Source organism: Mytilus galloprovincialis, chromosome 8 (genome assembly GCF_965363235.1).
Source record: "Mytilus galloprovincialis chromosome 8, xbMytGall1.hap1.1, whole genome shotgun sequence".
NCBI classification, from domain to species: Eukaryota; Metazoa; Mollusca; class Bivalvia; order Mytilida; family Mytilidae; genus Mytilus; species Mytilus galloprovincialis.
The window spans coordinates 54,790,288-54,810,629 of NC_134845.1; the positions used below are offsets into that span (position 1 = coordinate 54,790,288).

At 33.0% G+C, this 20,342-nt stretch overlaps 1 protein-coding gene across 2 annotated transcripts in view; it reads left to right on the plus strand.

Moving 5' to 3' along the window:
• The window catches only part of LOC143042227 (motile sperm domain-containing protein 2-like), a 32,893-nt gene that overhangs the window by 2,086 nt on the left and 10,465 nt on the right, over positions 1–20,342 (plus strand). For both annotated transcript variants that reach the window (XM_076214488.1, XM_076214489.1), the window contains exons 2-8: positions 10,703–10,757; positions 11,705–11,869; positions 12,490–12,576; positions 15,824–15,978; positions 16,707–16,767; positions 18,193–18,231; positions 19,243–19,367. In XM_076214488.1, coding sequence (XP_076070603.1) covers positions 10,703–10,757; positions 11,705–11,869; positions 12,490–12,576; positions 15,824–15,978; positions 16,707–16,767; positions 18,193–18,231; positions 19,243–19,367 — 687 coding nt within the window. The remainder of the gene's footprint in view (positions 1–10,702; positions 10,758–11,704; positions 11,870–12,489; positions 12,577–15,823; positions 15,979–16,706; positions 16,768–18,192; positions 18,232–19,242; positions 19,368–20,342) is intronic.

The following is a 20,342-nucleotide window of genomic DNA, read 5'->3' on the forward strand; positions in this document are numbered from 1 at the left end:
GGCCAGAGGCTCCTGACTTGGGACAGGCGCAAAATTGCGGCGGGGTTAAACATGTTTATGAGATCTCAACCCTCCCCCTATACCTCTAGCCAATGTAGAAAAGTAAAAGAATAACAATACGCACATTAAAATTCAGTTCAAGAGAAGTCCGAGTCCGATGTCAAAAGATGTAACAAAAGAAAATAAATAAAATGACAATAATACATAAATAACAACAGACTACTAGCAGTTAACTGACATGCCAGCTCCAGACCTCAATTAAACTGATTGAAAGATTATGTCTTCATCATATGAATATCAGGTACAATCCCTCCCGTTAGGGGTTTAGTATCATACTATCATAAAATATATGAGAAGAACATAACCCATGTCATGCCAACAACTGTTTTTTTAGAAATAAATGTGTTTAGTTCCGATGCAAAGACCCTATCAGTGAATCAATGTTAAAGCCAAGATATGCAATCTTTAATGACCTGACAACAGTATCGTAACTATATCCCCTTTTAATAAGTCTATTTAAAGGTTTTGTTAGTTTCTGAGGAGAATACTGACATTTTTGTGCTTTATAAAGAATATTTCCATAAAATTTTGGATGTGAAATACCTGAACGTATAAGATGTCTGCATGTTGAGTTATATTTACGAATTATTTCCTTATACCGGTGATAAAATTTAGTAAATGTTTTGACCAGTTTGTGATATCGAAAACCCTGGTGTAATAATTTTTCAGTAATACATAAATTTCTCTCGCTAAAATCTAATACATTGTTACATACACGAGCGAATCGCACAAGTTGAGATATATAAACACCATAAGATGGTGACAAGGGAACGTCACCATCTAAAAATGGATAATTAACAATAGGAAATGAAAAATCATCTCTTTTATCATAAATTTTTGTATTAAGCTTCCCGTTTATGATATAGATATCAAGATCGAGGAAAGGGCAGTGGTTGTTGTTATCATTAGCTTTATTTAAAGTAAGTTCTACAGGATAAATTTCTTTAGTATACATACTGAAGTCGTCATTATTTAGAGCCAATATATCATCCAAATATCTAAAAGAATTGTTAAATTTTTGTATCAAATGTTGTTTTGATGGGTCTTTGCTAATTTTAGTCATAAATTGTAACTCATAACAATACAAAAACAGGTCCGCAATAAGTGGTGCACAGTTAGTCCCCATTGGAATTCCAATAACTTGACGATATACGGAATCTCCAAAGCGAACAAAAATGTTATCAAGTAAAAATTCAAGTGCATAAATAGTATCAAAGCATGTCCAATTGACATAGTTCTTTTGTTTATTGCTACTAAAAAATGATCTAAAAGAGTTTGAACATATGTACTCGCATTCCGACTTTTTAAATGCCCAGTTAATTAGGGATGTGAATTTTTTCTTAATAAGAATATGAGGCAAATAGTGCGGTGACTGAAGGCAGATTTTTTTTAATTTAATCTCCCCACCGAACACACACCTATATAATATATCATTGGAAAGAGGAAATCGTGTAATAATATGCCTGTCGTCAAGACTTGATATGGTCACATTTTTTTAAAATTGAGGTCAAAGGTCATATGTAAAAATCTGTGAAAATTTGGGAGGGTTTCAATTTTGACATTTTTTTATATTTCTAAACTCTACCTAAATAAAAATGATATTGTTTTGGCTTTAGTAATGTTTGTTATTATACATAAACCTTAATCATTGAGATTTTTTTATCAAAAAAATGCATAAAACGACGTTTTATAAACAAAACTTCAAAAATCAAGTTTTCAACCTATAAAATGTTTAGAGCACCTTAACCTTATGACAAATTTCAAATTCAGGTAAACATCAAGTGTCATGCAGGACAATACTTTAAAATTATTTTTTAAACCATCATATTGGGTGAGGTATGAAACCAAAGCAATAGAACACTACAGTCAAATATGACCTCAAATTGAATTTGCGGATACTTTATTTTTTTTTAAAGACTACTCGTTGCTTTTGTTTTTTTTTCACAATTATTACTGCTTCCATAGTATTATCTGTTGTTGTGTATTTTACTCTGGTTAAAATCTATTACATTATAGGTTTTGTACCTATATATCCCCCTTTTTTCCTTGCAACGTACCAGAAACTTCAAAAGTATTCCATATAAAAAAAGAAGATGTGATATGATTGCAAATGAGACATAAATTAACTTACAATTATAGGTCCCGTACGGGTTTCAACAATGAGTAAAAAATTGAATTCATACTGCATAGTCTTCAATTCCCGAAACAAATAATGTAAAACAAACGAAAAATCTAACGGCCCGATTAATGTACAAAATGAATAAGAAACAAATAGAAACAAACGACAAACACTGCATTACCATCTCGTGACTTGAAACTGACACATGTATACAGAAAGTGGCCGGGTTAAACTTTTTTTAAGGGCGCACCAACACTACCCTAATCTGGGTATACCAGTGCAACAAGCTTTATACCAAATCAACCGTTATCTTCATCATCTTCATTTTCATAAACCGTCACAAGACATGTTTTAATATTTCTACTCATTTCACTCATGGCCACATGTCTGCACATGGAAGGTTCTGCTCACAGCAAACACGTTATTTTGAGTTTTTCTTTACAAGTATAGACAAGGTATTGTAGGAAGTCCGAAGACATTTGTTCCTAAAAAAATACCAGCTTCAAACCATCCCTATCAATTCATCCAAGATTTAACAGAGATCTAAAAGGGGGTTTAGGAAGGTGTGATGACATCCATATGCGTGTCTGTAAAGATGCTGAGGAAACATTATACGAGATGAACACACTATCTTGAATTCGCTCAATTTCATGGTTTGCAATACATTAGATAGCGTCGCACTTTACTTTAAGAAGCATAACGTCCATTGGCATTCAATGTTTCAACAAGGTGTTTTGAACTAAACTCATGGTACATTTGTAAAGCCAATCCTAAATAAAAAAGAGTAAAACAAAATTGGCCACACACACGATTGACTTAACAATTTCTTAGCATTTACGCAATTTCTCTGGTGCCATTTCCTGAGAATAGTCTTGGCTGTATGCAGTTTCATCGAGTAACTATAAAATAAATTGCAATAAATACGCAGGCATTGACTGAATTGAAGAAGGAAGAGACAATTCATCCGAAGTTGGGTATTCTTCTTTAGAGTTTCGATGTCTTTTCTAAGTATACTTGCAGCGGAAGGAAATATATGTCCGTTATGTGTGTCTATTACCGTTGACATTGAGATTTTGAGGTCAGTTTTCAATTGCCTAGCAGCTGATATTGCATCTCAAATAGTTATTTTGCTACTATATATTATGTTATATTTGCCTTGAACTTGTTGTTTGACAACTGAATTTCTATAGAAATCAATAAGTTTAGAACGCATGTTAAAAGTAGAATATTTTAAATTAGAGTAGATCTGTATTTATCAAGTAACGGTGTCACGAGGAATGACCATTAAATCGTTGTCAATAGCCAAAATAAAATTAGTAAAAGCAGTATCGTGATCTGAGATATCTGCTTCCACGGGTTTGGATTTTTTTGGGGTCTTTTCTCGTTTTTAGCAAATGATTTGTAATGCAACCAAAATGACAGAGTGCTTGAAGTTTAAAAGATGGACGGAAAAACTATTTCAATTTTAACTTTGTCTGACAAGGATAAAACATTCTTCATACGCTCATCTGATTCAAATTTGCGTAGTGTTTTTGATATTTCTAAAATGTTTTGTTGCAACAAAATGTACAAGCGCTCCAGTTGAACGACTGCATTCTAGAACGCATACAAATACTCGAAACTGTGGGACAACAGTCTGATAATTGTATGTCGTCATTAAATATCAGATAAGAAGCTTCCTAGCTCTAAAAGGGGGCACAAATATGTTAACTTTTGTAACTTTTGTAGCATGAACGATGGTAAACTGCCTGCACGGAGTTCTTCGAATTAACAGCTATCGCATGAAATCATAGGCACTTGTTTCTGTCAATATGGTGTTTGCTATCCATATCCGTACGGGTGATTTTTCGTACGGGTATGGATAGTAAACCCATATTGACAGAAACAAGTGCCTTTTCATGAAACATGTTCACCTCATCCAATCTTTTTTTCGATGCAGATACAAAAATCGACTTCCCTATATGGTAAAATTGACTCAAAATTCCAGTCGAGTTTTTTTTTTTTGCATATTAAGCACTGCATAAAATTGAACGACTTTATTCTTTTCTTTTGGACTTATTGGAGCAAGTTGCAACGGACTTCACATATCACGGAATATTTACTGAAACTATCCGTCAATTATTTTGATTTTACAATAAGACTTTTCTGACAAGTATATTTGATGTTTTGTAACAAAAAAACATAGAATATAAACATATACAAACAAAGTATGTGGCATATATGTGCACTTTAATTGAAAATATGTGTATATAATAGCGAAAAAGGTAGTAATTCCATCTATCAGTTGAGAGCAAATTATTGACTAATACACAAAATGTGACGGAAGGCAAGTGATTAAGTTCCGTGTTGAAGTTGAAGTTTTTAGTCCATTCTTTTTCCATTGATTTCTTGAGGTTTTTTTCATATTTTGGTTCCGAAAATTTTATCACTTATTAGTTTTATGAAATACTATATGCTTAAAATATCATGGGATAATTTTTATTACTGCTATGAAGAAGAAACCAAAGTTTGTGTCTGAATTTGCAATTAAAATTACCTCAATTTTAAACAGTCCAAACTTCGCAAATTTTATAGATTAGAAGAAAATAAAATACTAAATAGAATATTTTGACATATAAAAATGGCTTCAGGAAAAACTATTTCAATTAAATGTGAGAAAACATACACATTTTGTCAATTTGAAAAAGGGGGGTTGAAACTCTCCAATATACTACTAGTCATTAAAACGACTTTTTAGAAAAATGTGACCGTACGAAATTCTGACGACAGGGCAAAAACTAAAGAAGACATATTTGTCTTTAAGTTAAGACCATTTTTAGCCGTGTGTTATTTGGGGAGATTAAACTCGCGATCTAGACGACTTTTTACACTTCTGTCACCGCACTAAAAGTGGTATATAGGGTAGAAAAATCAAAACTTTGAACAGATTCAAAATCACCAATATATGCATGCAATTTATCAAGTACTTCCAACGAGTTTTTGACACTCCAAAAGTAATTAATTCCACTATTTTCAAAGGCCTTATTTGAACAATTTATTATCAGGTTTTTTATTGTACCAAGTGTACTAGTAAGTAAAACAGACAATTTAGTAGTTGAACAATGGCTAGAAGATGAAATAAATCTATATTTGTAAGGTTTTTTGTGCAGCTTCGGAAGCCAGTACATAGTTGGGACTTTCATTGTGTTTGGTTCTGCTTGTAAAGAAGTAGCTAAAAGTTTATGTTTGTTACAGATGTCGTTTTCTGAAAATGAAGTCAGTTGGAATGTTGGTGAATTCGTGATTTCCTTTTGCAGAACCTCTATATAAAATTTACGTCAAACAATAATGATATTATTAGCAGCTTTATCAGCCGGGACAAAAACAAATTCCTTGGCTAGTTCTGTTAGTTTATTTTTGATACGCGAAATAGGGTTTTTATAGTTTTTGTTGAGGGTAAAATGTTCTTTAAAATGTTGTATTCGAATATCAACTATCTTCATTACTGAATTAAAAAAAGAGTCCAGAGATTTTTTGTCAGCTTTTTCCCGTTTTACCCGTTTCAAACAGTAGGCACGGAGTGAGTCGTTGATGATATTACGACACTCATTCCAGTTAATAGTTGACGGGGGACGATATTTAGGTCCTTTACTGAGAAATGATTTTAACTCTCGGTCGCGAACGATGTTAAGGTCTCCTGTTATAACATGGGAAATTGGTCCATAGGTGTATTCTGAATTACTGCAATTACACGACATAGGTGTATTTTCAGTGATATTTACATCTTTACACAATTGGTTATAATTAAACACATATTTTCGGGTAGATTTCTTGTAAATATAACAAATGAGAGGGAGTTCAGTATTATCAAAATATCCAGGAATTTGGTCTTTAACAGAATGGTCGTTAAAAATACCGGCAATATTTACAAAATCAAAACCTTTATTGACATACTTTATTTTAATAAAATGTTTTTTATGATCTTCAGGGCGATCAATTTTTGGAAACAGTTTAGAATAACAATATGCCATTATAATTTGGACAATTTCATACTTAGGACTGTAATATGAAATTGTGTTGCAATCCTCTAAAATTTTATTTAATTTATTTATAGGTAAAGAACAAAGCTTGGTTAACAGATAATGTCTGCCGTTGTTTTTTGAAATGGAAATTAGGTCCGAAATATTTGTATGGTTGGTCCGAAATTTTCTTTGATTGCGATTTTTTCTGCGTCCATGAGAACGATTTTTACGAACAGTTTTAGAAACTATATCCAAAATGTTAACAGAATCGGTTCTTGATATATTGCCAATTCCCATGATATTATCATTAAGACCGAGAGGGTAGACTGTCTGTAATTTTTTAATCCAATTTAATTCATTTATTTTTCGTGATCGTACAAACTTGGAATGAGATTCACCAGGCTGCTTATTTACTACTTCTAAAGGTTGAACTGTTAAATATTTAATAGGATGACTGTGCTTCTTAAGATGTTGATAAATGATACTTTTGAATTTATTGGGTCTTTTAAAACGATACAGGTGTTCTTGCGTGCGTTTAGATAAATATCGCCCAGTTTCACCTACGTACTGAATACCGCATCCCGGTTTGTTTCATGTGAGTAAATAAATTATACTGTTTGTTTTTCAAGTAATATCAGTTTCAAAATTTAGAGAAAATGTGCGACCATTAAATGTGGACCTTACTGTATTGTTGGTGGAAAGACGGGGACACGTAAGTCATTTTTTGGCATGACACTTATCGATAGAAGGGTAAACTGTTCATGCTGTTGGCGGCAATTTCAAATTAGCAAAAGAAATTTTCGTAGCTTTTCAATTTGGAGGCAGGTGTGCAAATTAGCGGTGGTCCGAGACCTTCCACTTTTGCACGCGGAATTTCGACTAGGATAGTTGGTTTCTAGCTACGCCCGACGTAGTCGCCTTACATTTAAAAGAAAATAAGAAATTACTTTGCAAACCTTTTCACCATGTTCACCAAAGTCTCCAATTAAACGAGCTAAAAACTTATTTTTATCATTATTATTCATGACAGCGATGTTCATTTTGTTCAACCGCTAGCTTTATACAGAAAATCGCCGACAAATATTGTATAAATTCGAGTAAAATCGTATCTGATTGACAAAAACAACATTGTAAACACATAACAATGGCGGCCGTGAAGACAAAATTTTACAAAATCGGATCCAATTCCGGAAGCGGATAAGGGTAATTCCGGGTTTGAGGATCATTTACAAAATAAATCCAAGCAGGTGAAAAAATACATCTATGCATGGTAAATGAATATAAACACTAGTATTGTAAACCAAAAGATATATGTAAAAGAAAGGAAAAGCAGAAAAATACTTTATTCAGAAACTAAAAATTACTTTTTGATAAATTTTAATTTAAAAATCCAATACAACGTAACAGCTGGGAACAGTATATCTAACAATATACATGTTCATGGTCACAGTCTAAATTTTCTTTATAAATGATAAATGATGATAATGCATGTGAGATGCTTTTAAAGTGTAAACATATTACTGCAATTTCGAGGGGTTATTTGTTTTTTCTCAATTTTGAAGGGTCAATTAAAGTAGCTGAAAGTTTCATTCTTTATTTTCACAAACAATGCAACTATATTATATATACCTTAATGTAAGTAAATCTTATGATATATAGGTGGCATTCTTTGGGCCACTCTACCCCCTCCTGTTTGATAACTTGGAAACGGTCGAGCTCCCCACCCCTAAACCATATGAGGGGCAGATCCAGGATTTTAGGTTAGGAGGGGCGCAAACTTAAATTTTCGCAGAGCAGAGCGAGGCTAAAAAAAAATTGAGGTAAATTATCGGAATTTTCTTTATTAAGCTGAGAACAACCCATGCTTTGCAAATTTAAGGGGGTGCAAGCCCGCAACTCTCCCCCGTCCGAATCCGCCCCTGCATATATTCAAGTATAGGACAATATAATAAATAAAAAATGAAATATAGGGGGAGTCCCTGGAGTTACCCCACCCCCTCCTGTTTGAGAACTTGGAAACGGTCGAGATCCACACCCCTTAACCATATATATTCATGTTTGTGACAATATGAAAAATCAAATGAAATATAGGAAGAGTCGCTAGGGTTCACCCCACTGCTCCTGTTTTAGAATTTAAAAATGGTCGAGATCCCCATCCCTAAACCATATATATTCATGTATGGGACAGTATAACAAATCAGATGAAAGATAGGGGGAGTCCCTGAGGTCACTGTTCACCCTCCTGTTTGAGAACTTGGAAATGGTCAAGATCCTTACCCCTAAACCAAATATACTCATGTATGGGACAATATAACAAATCAAAGGAAATATAAGGGAAGTCCCTGTGGTCATCCCAACCCTCCTGTTTGAGAACTTGGAAACGGTCGAGATCCCACACCAAAACAATATATATTCATGTATGGATCAATATAACTAATTAAATGAAATATAGGGGGAGTCCCTTGGGTCACCCTACCCTTCCTGTTTGAGAACTTGGAAACCAATGAGATCCCCACCCCAAAACCATATATATTCATGTATGGGACAATATAACAAATAAAATGAAATGTAGGGGAAGTCCCTAGGGTCACCCTACCCCCAGTGGCGGATCCAGAAATTTTCATAAGTGGGGCCGCTCCAGTCACGCTTCAGTGATTCCCTATATAAGCAACCAAATTTTTTCCCAAAAAGGGGGGTCCAGGCCCCCTGCCCCCTAAATCCTCTGCCTACCCCTACCTGTTTGAGAACTTGAAAACCGTTGAGATCCCCACCCCTAAATTATATATATTCATATGTATGGGACAAAATAACAAATCATTTACATTTACTATGGGCAAGTCAGTCAGACCTCATCTTTAATCCCTGTTGTAGTGAACATTTGTCTGATTCGTGTCTCATAACTTTTGTACTATAGAACACACTCAGTTTTCTTTCCAGGGAAACCAGTCCATTCATACTATTACATGTTCATACTACGTCAAATTGAACTTCTAGCAGTCAAATAAAAACAAGGTTAACTACCAAGTAGAACAACTGCAATCATTGGGAACTTGTACCACTGCAGACTCACCATAAAAAATATACATTGATATATGCATTGCTTTTGAAACCTTGATAACATATAAATTATTTGCCTTAATAAATAAATCATTAGATAAACATGAGTTTACTATATATGAATGTTTAATGTTGAGGCAACATTGCCACAGTTTTCATAATTACGGTTGCCTTGGTTTTTGGTTAACTGCCTTCAGCGCTTACAGTGCTTTGATTAATATTTTGATTCTTTCATTTGCGCCGATTTCATTTTTTCATTTGCGCCGATGCTGAGACAGAAAGGTTCAGAAAAAAACATCAAAAGATTTAAAACTTTATTTGATGACAATCACAGTGTACCATCTATCATGTCTATGGCATCATCAGTTAAACACAATCATTCCTAATAAAATTGTCATGTCATATGTTAATTTCATTATGCATATATGTGACACCTTTAACAAAAGATTAATTACCTATATTGTTTATTTAAAAAAAGCACAATACTGGTACAATACTGGAATACAATACTGGTACAAAATTTTTATACCAGTATTGTGGACAATACTGGTATACCAGTATTGCGATCACCAACTACAGGAGATCCAAACATAAAGCCTATTATTTCTGTGTGACGTGTCACATAAAAAACTGTTCAGAGTGTATTGACTATAATTTGTCAAAATTTACAATAAAATTTACACCTTAGTGGTCTGGGGTTAGATTTACACAATAAATGGTACCGATTATTGAACATAATTGTTAAAAGAGAATCCTCAATCTTAAGGCCTGTTGGCACGTATTGTCCCAATGTGCAGTTTTTCTTGACATATTTTCTTCCCTGCGCTTTAACATGTTTAAGATGGTATGCGCTGGTTAAGATTGGTATTGAGGAACAGCAGTATTAAATCTGCCTGTTCCGTCAACATGGTCAATGTAATGTGCCACTGTTTGTAGTTTGGCTTTTGTTTCTTCTGTGTTCTCGCCGTCCAGTCTTGTTAGCATACAATGTAGTAGCTAAATTCAGGTTTCTGACCCAGACATGCCAGACCTCTTTGGATATTTGGTGTAACATATCTTCTTGTTCGTATTCATAGCAGGGACACTCCAGAAAGAAATGGTGAGAAAAGTGGGGTTCCTGGAGGTATGCTTGATTGGCAGAAGATATAATTAACTGATTAACAGGAACATGTTAGTTTGTTACCCGGAGCATTGGAGTGGGGCAGGAATGTCAGTCAAACCACAGACTTCACAATTAGTCTTTTCTGCTTCTACCCTAAGCACTCAGCAGTTAATGCGTAAGAGCAAATATGATGTATAGTAACAAATGACATTCTGATTCACTGACTTTCAAGTTACAGGCTCAAGAGTTGTGACAGACCTATTACATTTGTATTAAGAAAGAGATGAGTTAAACCCTCCCCTTACCAGCATATATTGTTTATATATATTTCCATTCTAAATTTGATATTCAATTTATTTGTAGGCCATAGAGAATGAAGCTGACAAATTGAGAGTAGCTTTTCATGCCAAATACAGTGGTGAGTAAATTTACTAAGTTACATTGTCATGATTTAATTTCTTCCATTGCCAGCTGTTTCAAATCAGAAAAAAAAACAAAGGGAAGCAACTTATTAGTAACAAAGTTCTATTTCCCAGTAAATTCAAAGCCAATCAGAGTTGAACCAGCATTTTTATGCAGAATCTTACAACAAATTTGACTTTACAAGTGCTTTAATTTGCAGTTACACACTTGATAAAAATTTGCCAAAAAAAAACATAAAAAGAAATGATATACACAAAGAAAACCATAACAATTGACGAAATTCAAACATTTTCTTTCCACATACATGACATAAGATACATTGTACAGTTAAATTAAAGAGATTTGGTATGATGCCAATGGAACAACTATTTGAAGTGAATGTAAGAAATTATCTATGGAAAGACCTTCAACAATGAGAAAAACCCTAACTTAATATAGTCATCTGTAAAAAAAAACCTAGCATGAAAAATGTGAAACATTCAATTTCAACGTGTTCAAAGAAGAAAGCTAATGACCTGATTTATAACAAAACAATATGGAAAAACAAATATGACAGACATGAATAAATGACATATACTAAACTAAAGGCTCCTGCGTGGGACAGGCACAAAACAGAGAATCAAAAGATACCAAAGGGATATTCAAACTTATAAAATATAAGTAAAAAAAAAAACTGACAATCCCATGGCCTAAATACATGAAATAGAAAAAGACTGTCAGACAAACAGTCACACACCATGGAAAGACTGAGCAACACAGACCCCACAGCCACCAAAAACTGATATAAGGTGCTCCAGAAGGGTAAGCAGATACTGCTCCATATGTGGCACTCATTGTGTTGCTCATGAAACACCTCACATAAAGAATGTGGCTCAACCCTCCCTCTAATCTGGGACAATGGTGTAACTGCATATTCAATTGGTCAGTCATTCTTTTTTGTAGTGTCAGATTTTGTTGAGAAGAAGTTGTATGATCAAAGAGATATTGACAATATAAAAAGTAATGATTTGTATGTGCAACAGTTCATTAGGAAAACAGAGCCTATATCTGAGGCTGCAGACAGATTACATGAAGCATTGAAATGGAGGAAAGAATGTGGGATCAGAGGTAATGAAAATTGTTGATAAAATCCAAACCCTATCATCATACATTTTGCTTATCAACATGATAAATTTACCACACATTATATTTACTTACCTTATCTTACCAATCTGATTCCGCTGATAATTTTTTTATCGCACGTTGACATAATTGATTCATTTCTGATAAAATACATTTAAATACCATAGTTGACAGCTTTATTACCCAAATTTTAAAACGCCATAACCACAAACAAAAAGTTATATTTGCGGTTCAACTTGCCCAAATCAGTGACAGAATTGTTTCCAGAAATATTAGTGTTTAAATCAACAGGAGAATCATATAAATATTGATCATGTTTTTAAGAACTTTGTTTTTTTAGATATTAACACGATTAACACAATCCTCTACAAACAATTTTAAAAATGAAAGTATTTAACAACTAGACATGCTAGACGAATGCTTATTCTTTACAATTAACATCCCCTTACTCCTAAATGTACTTCGTTCTGTTCATTTTCTATTATTTACAACATTATCATAGCTAGATATGTATATAATTATATAAATGTTTTGAATGTGATTGCAAAGCCATGAATTAAGTTTCTTGCATCATATTATTAATTATTTAAAATGTTTATTTTAAGATGCCACAGAAGAATCATTTCCTCGTTGGGCTTTAGAGAGAGGTGCAATATATTTTCATAATGTAGATAAAGATGGTAAAAAGTTGTGTAAGTGTTGTATATCTTCAAAGTCATGCTTAAATTCCTTTACCCAGTAATTTTTATGCAGTTAAGCTGCATTATGCGAGCACCCTAGATTTGTGTCCTACCCAATAAATGCTGAAATACTTGCCATTGTTATTATCTAGCTCGCTACTATGTTATATATAACTAATTGAACACTTTTTTAATACTTTTTATTCTGGATTACAAAAAATATGACCAGAAAAACCTTAAATGATCGTCGATTTATCCAAAAGTTTTGAAGTTACACATAGGAAGTAGTGCTTATTAAGAATCCTTGTGTAGTTCATTATGACTTGTGCTTTTAGCTAAGATGCCAAGGAACAATTGTATGAAATATTTAATCGCCGAAAATCTCTTAAGACAAGTAGTTTAGATTTCCCAAATGGCAAAAGTCGTAGGGATATTGTTTGTCATCAATACGTAGTACAATTACGTCAGTAGTCTATTATATAATAAGTTCAACTGTTCATGCTGTTGGCGGCAATTTCAAATTAGAAAAAAGAAATTTTCGTAGAGTTTCAATTTGGAGGCAGGTGTGCAAATTAGCGGTGGTCCGAGGTCCGCGACCTTCCACTTTTGCAAGCGGAATTTCGACTAGGATAGTTGGTTTTCTAGCTACGCCCGACGTAGTTACCTTCCACTTGAAAGAAAATAAGAAATTTCTTTGCAAACCTTCCATGCAAGTCACCAAAGTCTCCAATTAAACGAGCTAAAAACTTATTTTTATCATTATTATTCATGACAGCGATGTTCATTTTGTTCAACCGCTAGCTTTATACAGAAAATCGCCGACAAATATTGTATAAATTCGAGTAAAATCGTATCTGATTGACAAAAACAACATTGTAAACACTTAACAATGGCGGCCGTGAAGACAAAATTTTACAATATCGGATCCGATTCCGGAAGCGGATAAGGATAATTCCGGGTTTGGCGATCAATTACAAAATAAATCAAAGCAGGTGAAAAAATAAATCTATGCATGGTAAATGAATATAAACACTAGAATTGTAAACCAAAAGATATATGTAAAAGAAAGAAAAAGCAGAATAATATTTTATACAGAAAATCAAAATTACTTTTTGACAAATTTTAATTTAAAAATCCAATACAAAGTGACAGCTGGGAACAGTATATCTAACAATATACATGTTCATGGTCACAGTTTAAATTTTCTTTATCAGTGATAAATGATGATAATGCATATGAGATGCTTTTAACATACCTGCCAACTGTCACTATTTGCGGGGGATTTCCCCCATGGAGGCTCCAAAATTGAAATTTTGAAAGAGCAATTTTGTCCACAATTTAAACAAAACAATTAATTTTGCAATGACTTAAGGCTTATAAAAGTATGAAGAAGCAAAAAAAAACAACATTAAAAGGTATTTGAAGCCCCCCTAGAAGGTTTTTTTAGGACTCTGACATCCATCTTGCACGCAAAACCCCCATGGGGATTTTGAAAAATTGGCAGGTATGTTTTAAAGTGTAACATATTACTGCAATTTCGAAGGGTTATTTGTTTTTCTCAATTTTGAAGGGTCAATTAAAGTAGCTGAAAGTTTCTTTATTTTCACAAATAATGCAACTATATTATGTATACCTAAATGTAAGTAAATCATATGATATATAGGTGGCATTCTTTGGGCCACTCTACCCCTCCTGTTTGATAACTTGGAAACGGTCGAGCTACCCACCCCTAAACCATATGAGGGGCAGATCCAGGATTTTAGGTAAGGAGGGCACAAACTTAAATTTTCGCCGAGCAGAGCGAGGCTAAAAAAAAGTTGAGGTAAAATTATCGGAATATTCTTTATTAAGCTGAGAACAACCCATGCTTTGCAAATTTAAGGAGGGTGCAAGCCCGCAACACCCCCCCCCCCCTGAATCCGCCCCTGCATATATTCAAGTATAGGACAATATAATAAATAAAATGAAATATAGGGGGAGTCCCTGGAGTTACCCCACCCCCTCCTGTTTGAGAACTTGGAAACGGTCGAGATCCACACCCCTTAACCATATATATTCATGTTTGTTACAATATGAAAAATCAAATGAAATATAGGAAGAGTCGCTGGGGCTACCCCACCCTTCCTGTTTTAGAATTTAAAAATGGTCCAGATCCCCACCCCTAAACCATATATATTCATGTATGGGACAATATAACAAATCCTAACCTCCCTCATATATGCATTGCTTTTGAAACCTTGATAACATATAAATTATTTGCCTTTTAAAATAAATAAATCATTAGATAAACATGAATGTACTATATATGAATGTTTAATGTTGAGGCAACATTGCCAGTTTTCATAATTACGGTTGCCTTGGTTTTTGGTTAACTGCCTTCAGCGCTTACAGCGCTTTGATTATTTTATTCTGAATACACATCAGATCAATATATTAACTTAAGGAACATATGGAAGATCAACGTTAAAAAAAATATTTGAAAGATTTTTTCCTGAAATTAGATTTTAAAATGTGTTTGACATTTAATTCAAATAAAATAGGACACTTTATATGTACTTTTGATTGGAGAAAAATTGTGTTCTAAATTAAATTTTCTTAGATAGATATATACAGGAACTGATTCTAACGTTAAAAACAAAAAAAGGGTTACTAATTAATAAAAATAATATATATATTTATCATTGTTTATCATGATTATATATGATCTTGTTTCCTTTAATTTACAAACAATGCAAAAACCATTTCATATCCAGTAATATGCAGTGATAGGCTGTTTTCTGCTAACATGTTGGGTTGTTGTTTCTTTGAGGGCTATTCCAGAAAAAAATGTATGGGGGGGGGGGGGGGTTGGAAGGCACATTGTATTAATAATAAATGGGTAATGGGTATCAGAGCAACTTTTCACACTATAATGCACTACAAGTCTCAATTACAATTGTCTGGGTGGCGGGTGCTGACAAAAAGTGCCTTCCAACCCCCCCCCCCCCTACATTTTTTTCTGGAATAGCCCTGACATAAATTCTCATTTCCGTTCTTAATTTTAATTATCTCCCCTTCAATTTTCATTCCAGATCAAATAACAAATTAAATGTGTAAGAAATTCTGAATTATATAGATCTGGATAAGACAAAAAGTTAAAATAGGCAATTATAATTATTTAAGTTAATGTAAGAATATCTAATACCACTTTGCCAAAATAGTTTATTCTGATTGTAAGTCTTTCACTGAATGTTATTTTACTGATTCTTGTATCTTTTAGTATTTGTGAGAGTGAAAGAACATAAGAAAGATGCCAGCGTTTTACCAGATGTTAAGAGGTTCTTTGCCTACCACCTAGAAACACAGTATAATGAAGATCCCCATTCACAGATTACTCTTGTGTTTGATATGGCTGATGCAGGGTTATCTAATTTAGTAAGTTTTACTATAAAAAGGATAAACATGAAGTATACTATTTTATCCACTGCATTTAGTATGATTCTATATTTCTCAATTTCAAGCTCTTAAACTTTCAGAAGAGAAATTACAATTTAGGACCTATCATCAATGATTATAAAATATATTTCAATTTTTCTATTTTCAGAATTAAATAATGAATTTATGGACTTTGATAAAAACAACGCTGTTTTTGTTTAAAATATACCTTTTTTCGTGACTTTTACATGCATGACACGACAGTAAAATAATGTAATAATGCAAGAAATTAACAAATTACAAAGAGCACAACTGTCACCCAAACAAATTGTCAAGCAATAAATTTATTATGAGTTATCTTTTCATTGCCAAAATTTTATCATACTTAATATCAGGCAATGTTTTATTACTTTGTTCACTTGCAGGGCCAAATAAGCCCAAAAATACCTTGCCCTTTAAAATCTAATTGACAGGAAGACTAAAAAAAGTGAAGAATCTTTTATTGCCTGAGATCAAGTAATTGATTCTGGTAATCTAAACTACATATTACATAAACAAATGTATTCCTTATATAGAGTTGAATTCTCTCTTACGAAATCCTCGTCATTTTCTCAGAAAAATTTCACTGATAACCATCATGACCATCGTTTTACACAGTGACTGCGTAGGACGATGTGTCTTTCATTGATTGACAATGATATATTATCCAAATTTGTGGTTTCTTTCAGGATATGGACCTGATTAAGTTTGTTATTACATGTTTCAAGGTTTATTATCCATCTCTTTTAAGTAAGTAAATAATTACTTCAAGTTTAGTTAAATATCACACGAGTTAACGGGGGCCATGGTGGCCGTGTGGTCTAAGTAGTTTAATCACTTGCCAGTCAACACTGAGGTTGTGAGTTCCAACCCAGTCTTCATGCTGAACTGCTAAATCTACAGGCCCGCAGCTTAATTTTTGAAATTTTTTAGTTAGATTCTGTTGGCCTGTAGGTCTGAATTTTACAGGCCCGAGAGCAATTTTACCTGCCTGGGCTGCCACTCAGTGTGAAGACTGCGAACCCCTCTCGTGCAGGTGCACTTGACTCCAATCTCAATTGATTAGGATTGTCAGTTTTCCTAAGGAAGGTTGGTTGTTTTCTCCGGACACTCCGGCTTCCTGCACCTATAAAAATTTGATGCCACGAAATACCTAAATGCGGTGCTTAAAAGTGGCATTAAAACATCAAAAATCAAATCATAGTTAACAAAAATATCTTACATGTTATACAGCAATACATCAACTAATGATAAAAGTTATAATAATCAGTCTTCACGCCGAGTGGCAGCCCAGGTTGGTAAAATTGCTCTCGGGCCTGTAAAAATCAGACCTACAGGCCAACAGAATCTAACTAAAAATTTTCAAAAATTAAGCTGCTGGCCTGTAGATTTAGCAGTTCAGCGTGAAGACTGAATAATGTATTCTTTGTTTAAAGCAGATAAAACTGTATTTAAAGTAACAATTGTACAAAGGCGCTCAGATAGCTGTAGAAGGGCAATCAATACAACTATAAAACTTCTACAGATGAGCATGCAATCTTTAGCATCGTATTTGGCCAGCAGCTTGACATTAATGAGTTGCATTAATCTGTACAATATCTACTCCTTATTATTCCTCTACTTTGAATTTGTGAAGAGAGGATGGAGAACACCAAAGTGATATTCAAACAAAAGCCCAAAATAAACAACAATGCATGGTGTCAAAAGAAAAACACAATGTTTTGTAAAACAGACGAAAGTTCACAACACAACTAGAAAAGACTGATCAACTCCGACCACATCAAACCAAAGGGTCATCTTAGGTACTCCGGAAAGATAACTAGATGTTGAATGAAAACATATGTATGTGTCACACTCTTTTCATGAATAACTTAATAGAATTTCAATCCATGAATTTGGTTTCACAACTTGACAGTAAAGAGTAATGTTCTAGTTGGTTTGACATAATATTTACATATAATGTTCATATCTTTTACATTTGATTTCAATTTGTTAAGAGTATTTTATATACCTAAGGTTAACTTGTTCATACAAAGCAGATTTTTTCTCAATTGCTAATGAAACTAACACAGATATTCATATTGCTATGGAAACTCAATTCAAGAATTTATCTCTTTGGCCTACTACAAGCATTCATTGTATTGTTATATTTTAAAATGTTTTTTTTTTCTTCAGATGTTATGTTAATTTATGAAATGCCTTGGTTGTTTAATGGTAAGTAGATTGATTGTGAACAATGCTGTGTAATATGAAATATTGAAATGAACCATTTTTGATTATTGATTAAATCACTTGAAAAATAAAGACCTTATGGGTCACAATAACCATATTTAACAAACTATATGTGGTTTTATTTCTCTGCTTTTTGGTGGTGTTGTTGTCCCTTTGACACATTCCCAATTTCCATTTTTCCAAATTTTATTTGTCCTTTATTTTGAATACAAAAGCATATTATATACATGTATGCAAATAGATATTAATTGAATACATTTTAAAACTGGGATGTAATTTACTGATATTTTAATCTTCCAAAAAAAGTTTCATATCAATGCAAAACATAACATGTAAAGTATCCAAATTACTATCAAGGGGGAAATTTTTGTTGAGGACTTTTATTTTCTTTTTCTTTTATTTATTAAGATAATATACATTATTACATTGGTTGCAATAAATTACATTGATTTCCCAGTTAAATAAAAACCGATAATTTCACATGTGAAATAAACGTGGTTATTTCACTCTCTGACGTCATACAACAATAGGCGTTGTCAAGACGTCGATAACGTCGGATCAAAACAAATTGTAAATGCGTAGGAAAAACATATAGTCCCTTACATTTTCTACATTAATTTCATAAAAAAAAGCCATTTGACAATGTAATAAAAAGTATAGCTAATCGCTGATTTGAATATCAAAAATAAGACAACTTGTGATCAAACGCCACTATGGATTAAACTCGTGCTGCGCACTCGTTTAATCCATGCGTCGTTCGGTCACGCGTTGTCTTATTTTTTTATATTCAAATACGGCAATTAGTTATACTATAAGTAATTACTCTACAGTAATTTAGAAAAGCTGTCATGTAAACACATGTCAAAGATTAGAAAAATGTGAAAATGAAACCTCAAAAACTGCCACCGATTTGGCCCTCCAAATGGTGCAATTCAACTATGCTAAAGAAAAACACAAAGCGATACTTCATAATATATTATAATTCTTTTGTAGCTGCTTGGAAAATTATAAAGACATGGTTAAGTGCTGAGGCTGTGAAAAAGATAAAGTTTATAACCAGAAGTGATGCACAAGCATATATTAACAAAGATCAACTTTTAGAACACATGGGTGGAACAGTTGAGTGTTATTTAACATATAGACTTTACCAAATTTAGAATCTTAATGTGGATAAGAATATATGTGGTATGAGTACCAATAAGATAACTCTCCATCCAAATCATAATGATAAAAAGTTAATAATCTTTGGTGAATGTATGACCTACAACACGGGAGTCTTGGATCACACTTAACCGCAATCTACAAGGTGCCCAAGAACTAGTCTTAATGCCTATTGATTTACTGTTTTCTCTTCATATATAATTATAAGTCTAAATTATATTAACTTGCACTTTGCTTTCAAGTTGATTTTTTTAAACGTAAGATAATGTATCAATAATTTATACTTTTTAATGCAATTATTTTTTGTTAAGATGATATTGTTTAACAATAGGGGTGATGATAACCTATATCATACATGGGGAGCTATAGTTAAGTACTACTCAGAATGATTTTTCAGAAAGCTGTGTATAAATAAACATGGTAACATAATTATATGTGATACATCATTTTTGTTTAGAGACAGTGTAATTACCATGATCCATCTTTCTTGCATACATTGGTACAGTTTTGCATTCAGGTTGTTTGTCATTTATTTTTTACCAGCTTATACTCCTTTTGTGCTTTGCATTTTTTAATAAAAAAAATAAAAGGGTAAAGGCATATATATAACTTTATGAATAAAAATCGAGAGATTTTACTTTGCATGAAACTGGACATTACTGTAAACAAACTTATTTACGAGTGTGATTTATTATTGTGACTTTCGCGAGTAGAAAAAAACGTGAATTATAAATCGTCGCTTATATGTAAAACTTTCCTTATTAAACTATATATCTACATAGAGAAAATAGGAAAATCGTCAAATGAAATAGCCTTGAAGTGGTATAGAAAGGGTAAAACACGAAAGTATTTGTGAAAATTAGTTGGTTTATAGTATATTAGGGAAAAGTACTATTGTAACTATTTTATAATCTTTAAGTTAAGCAAGTATA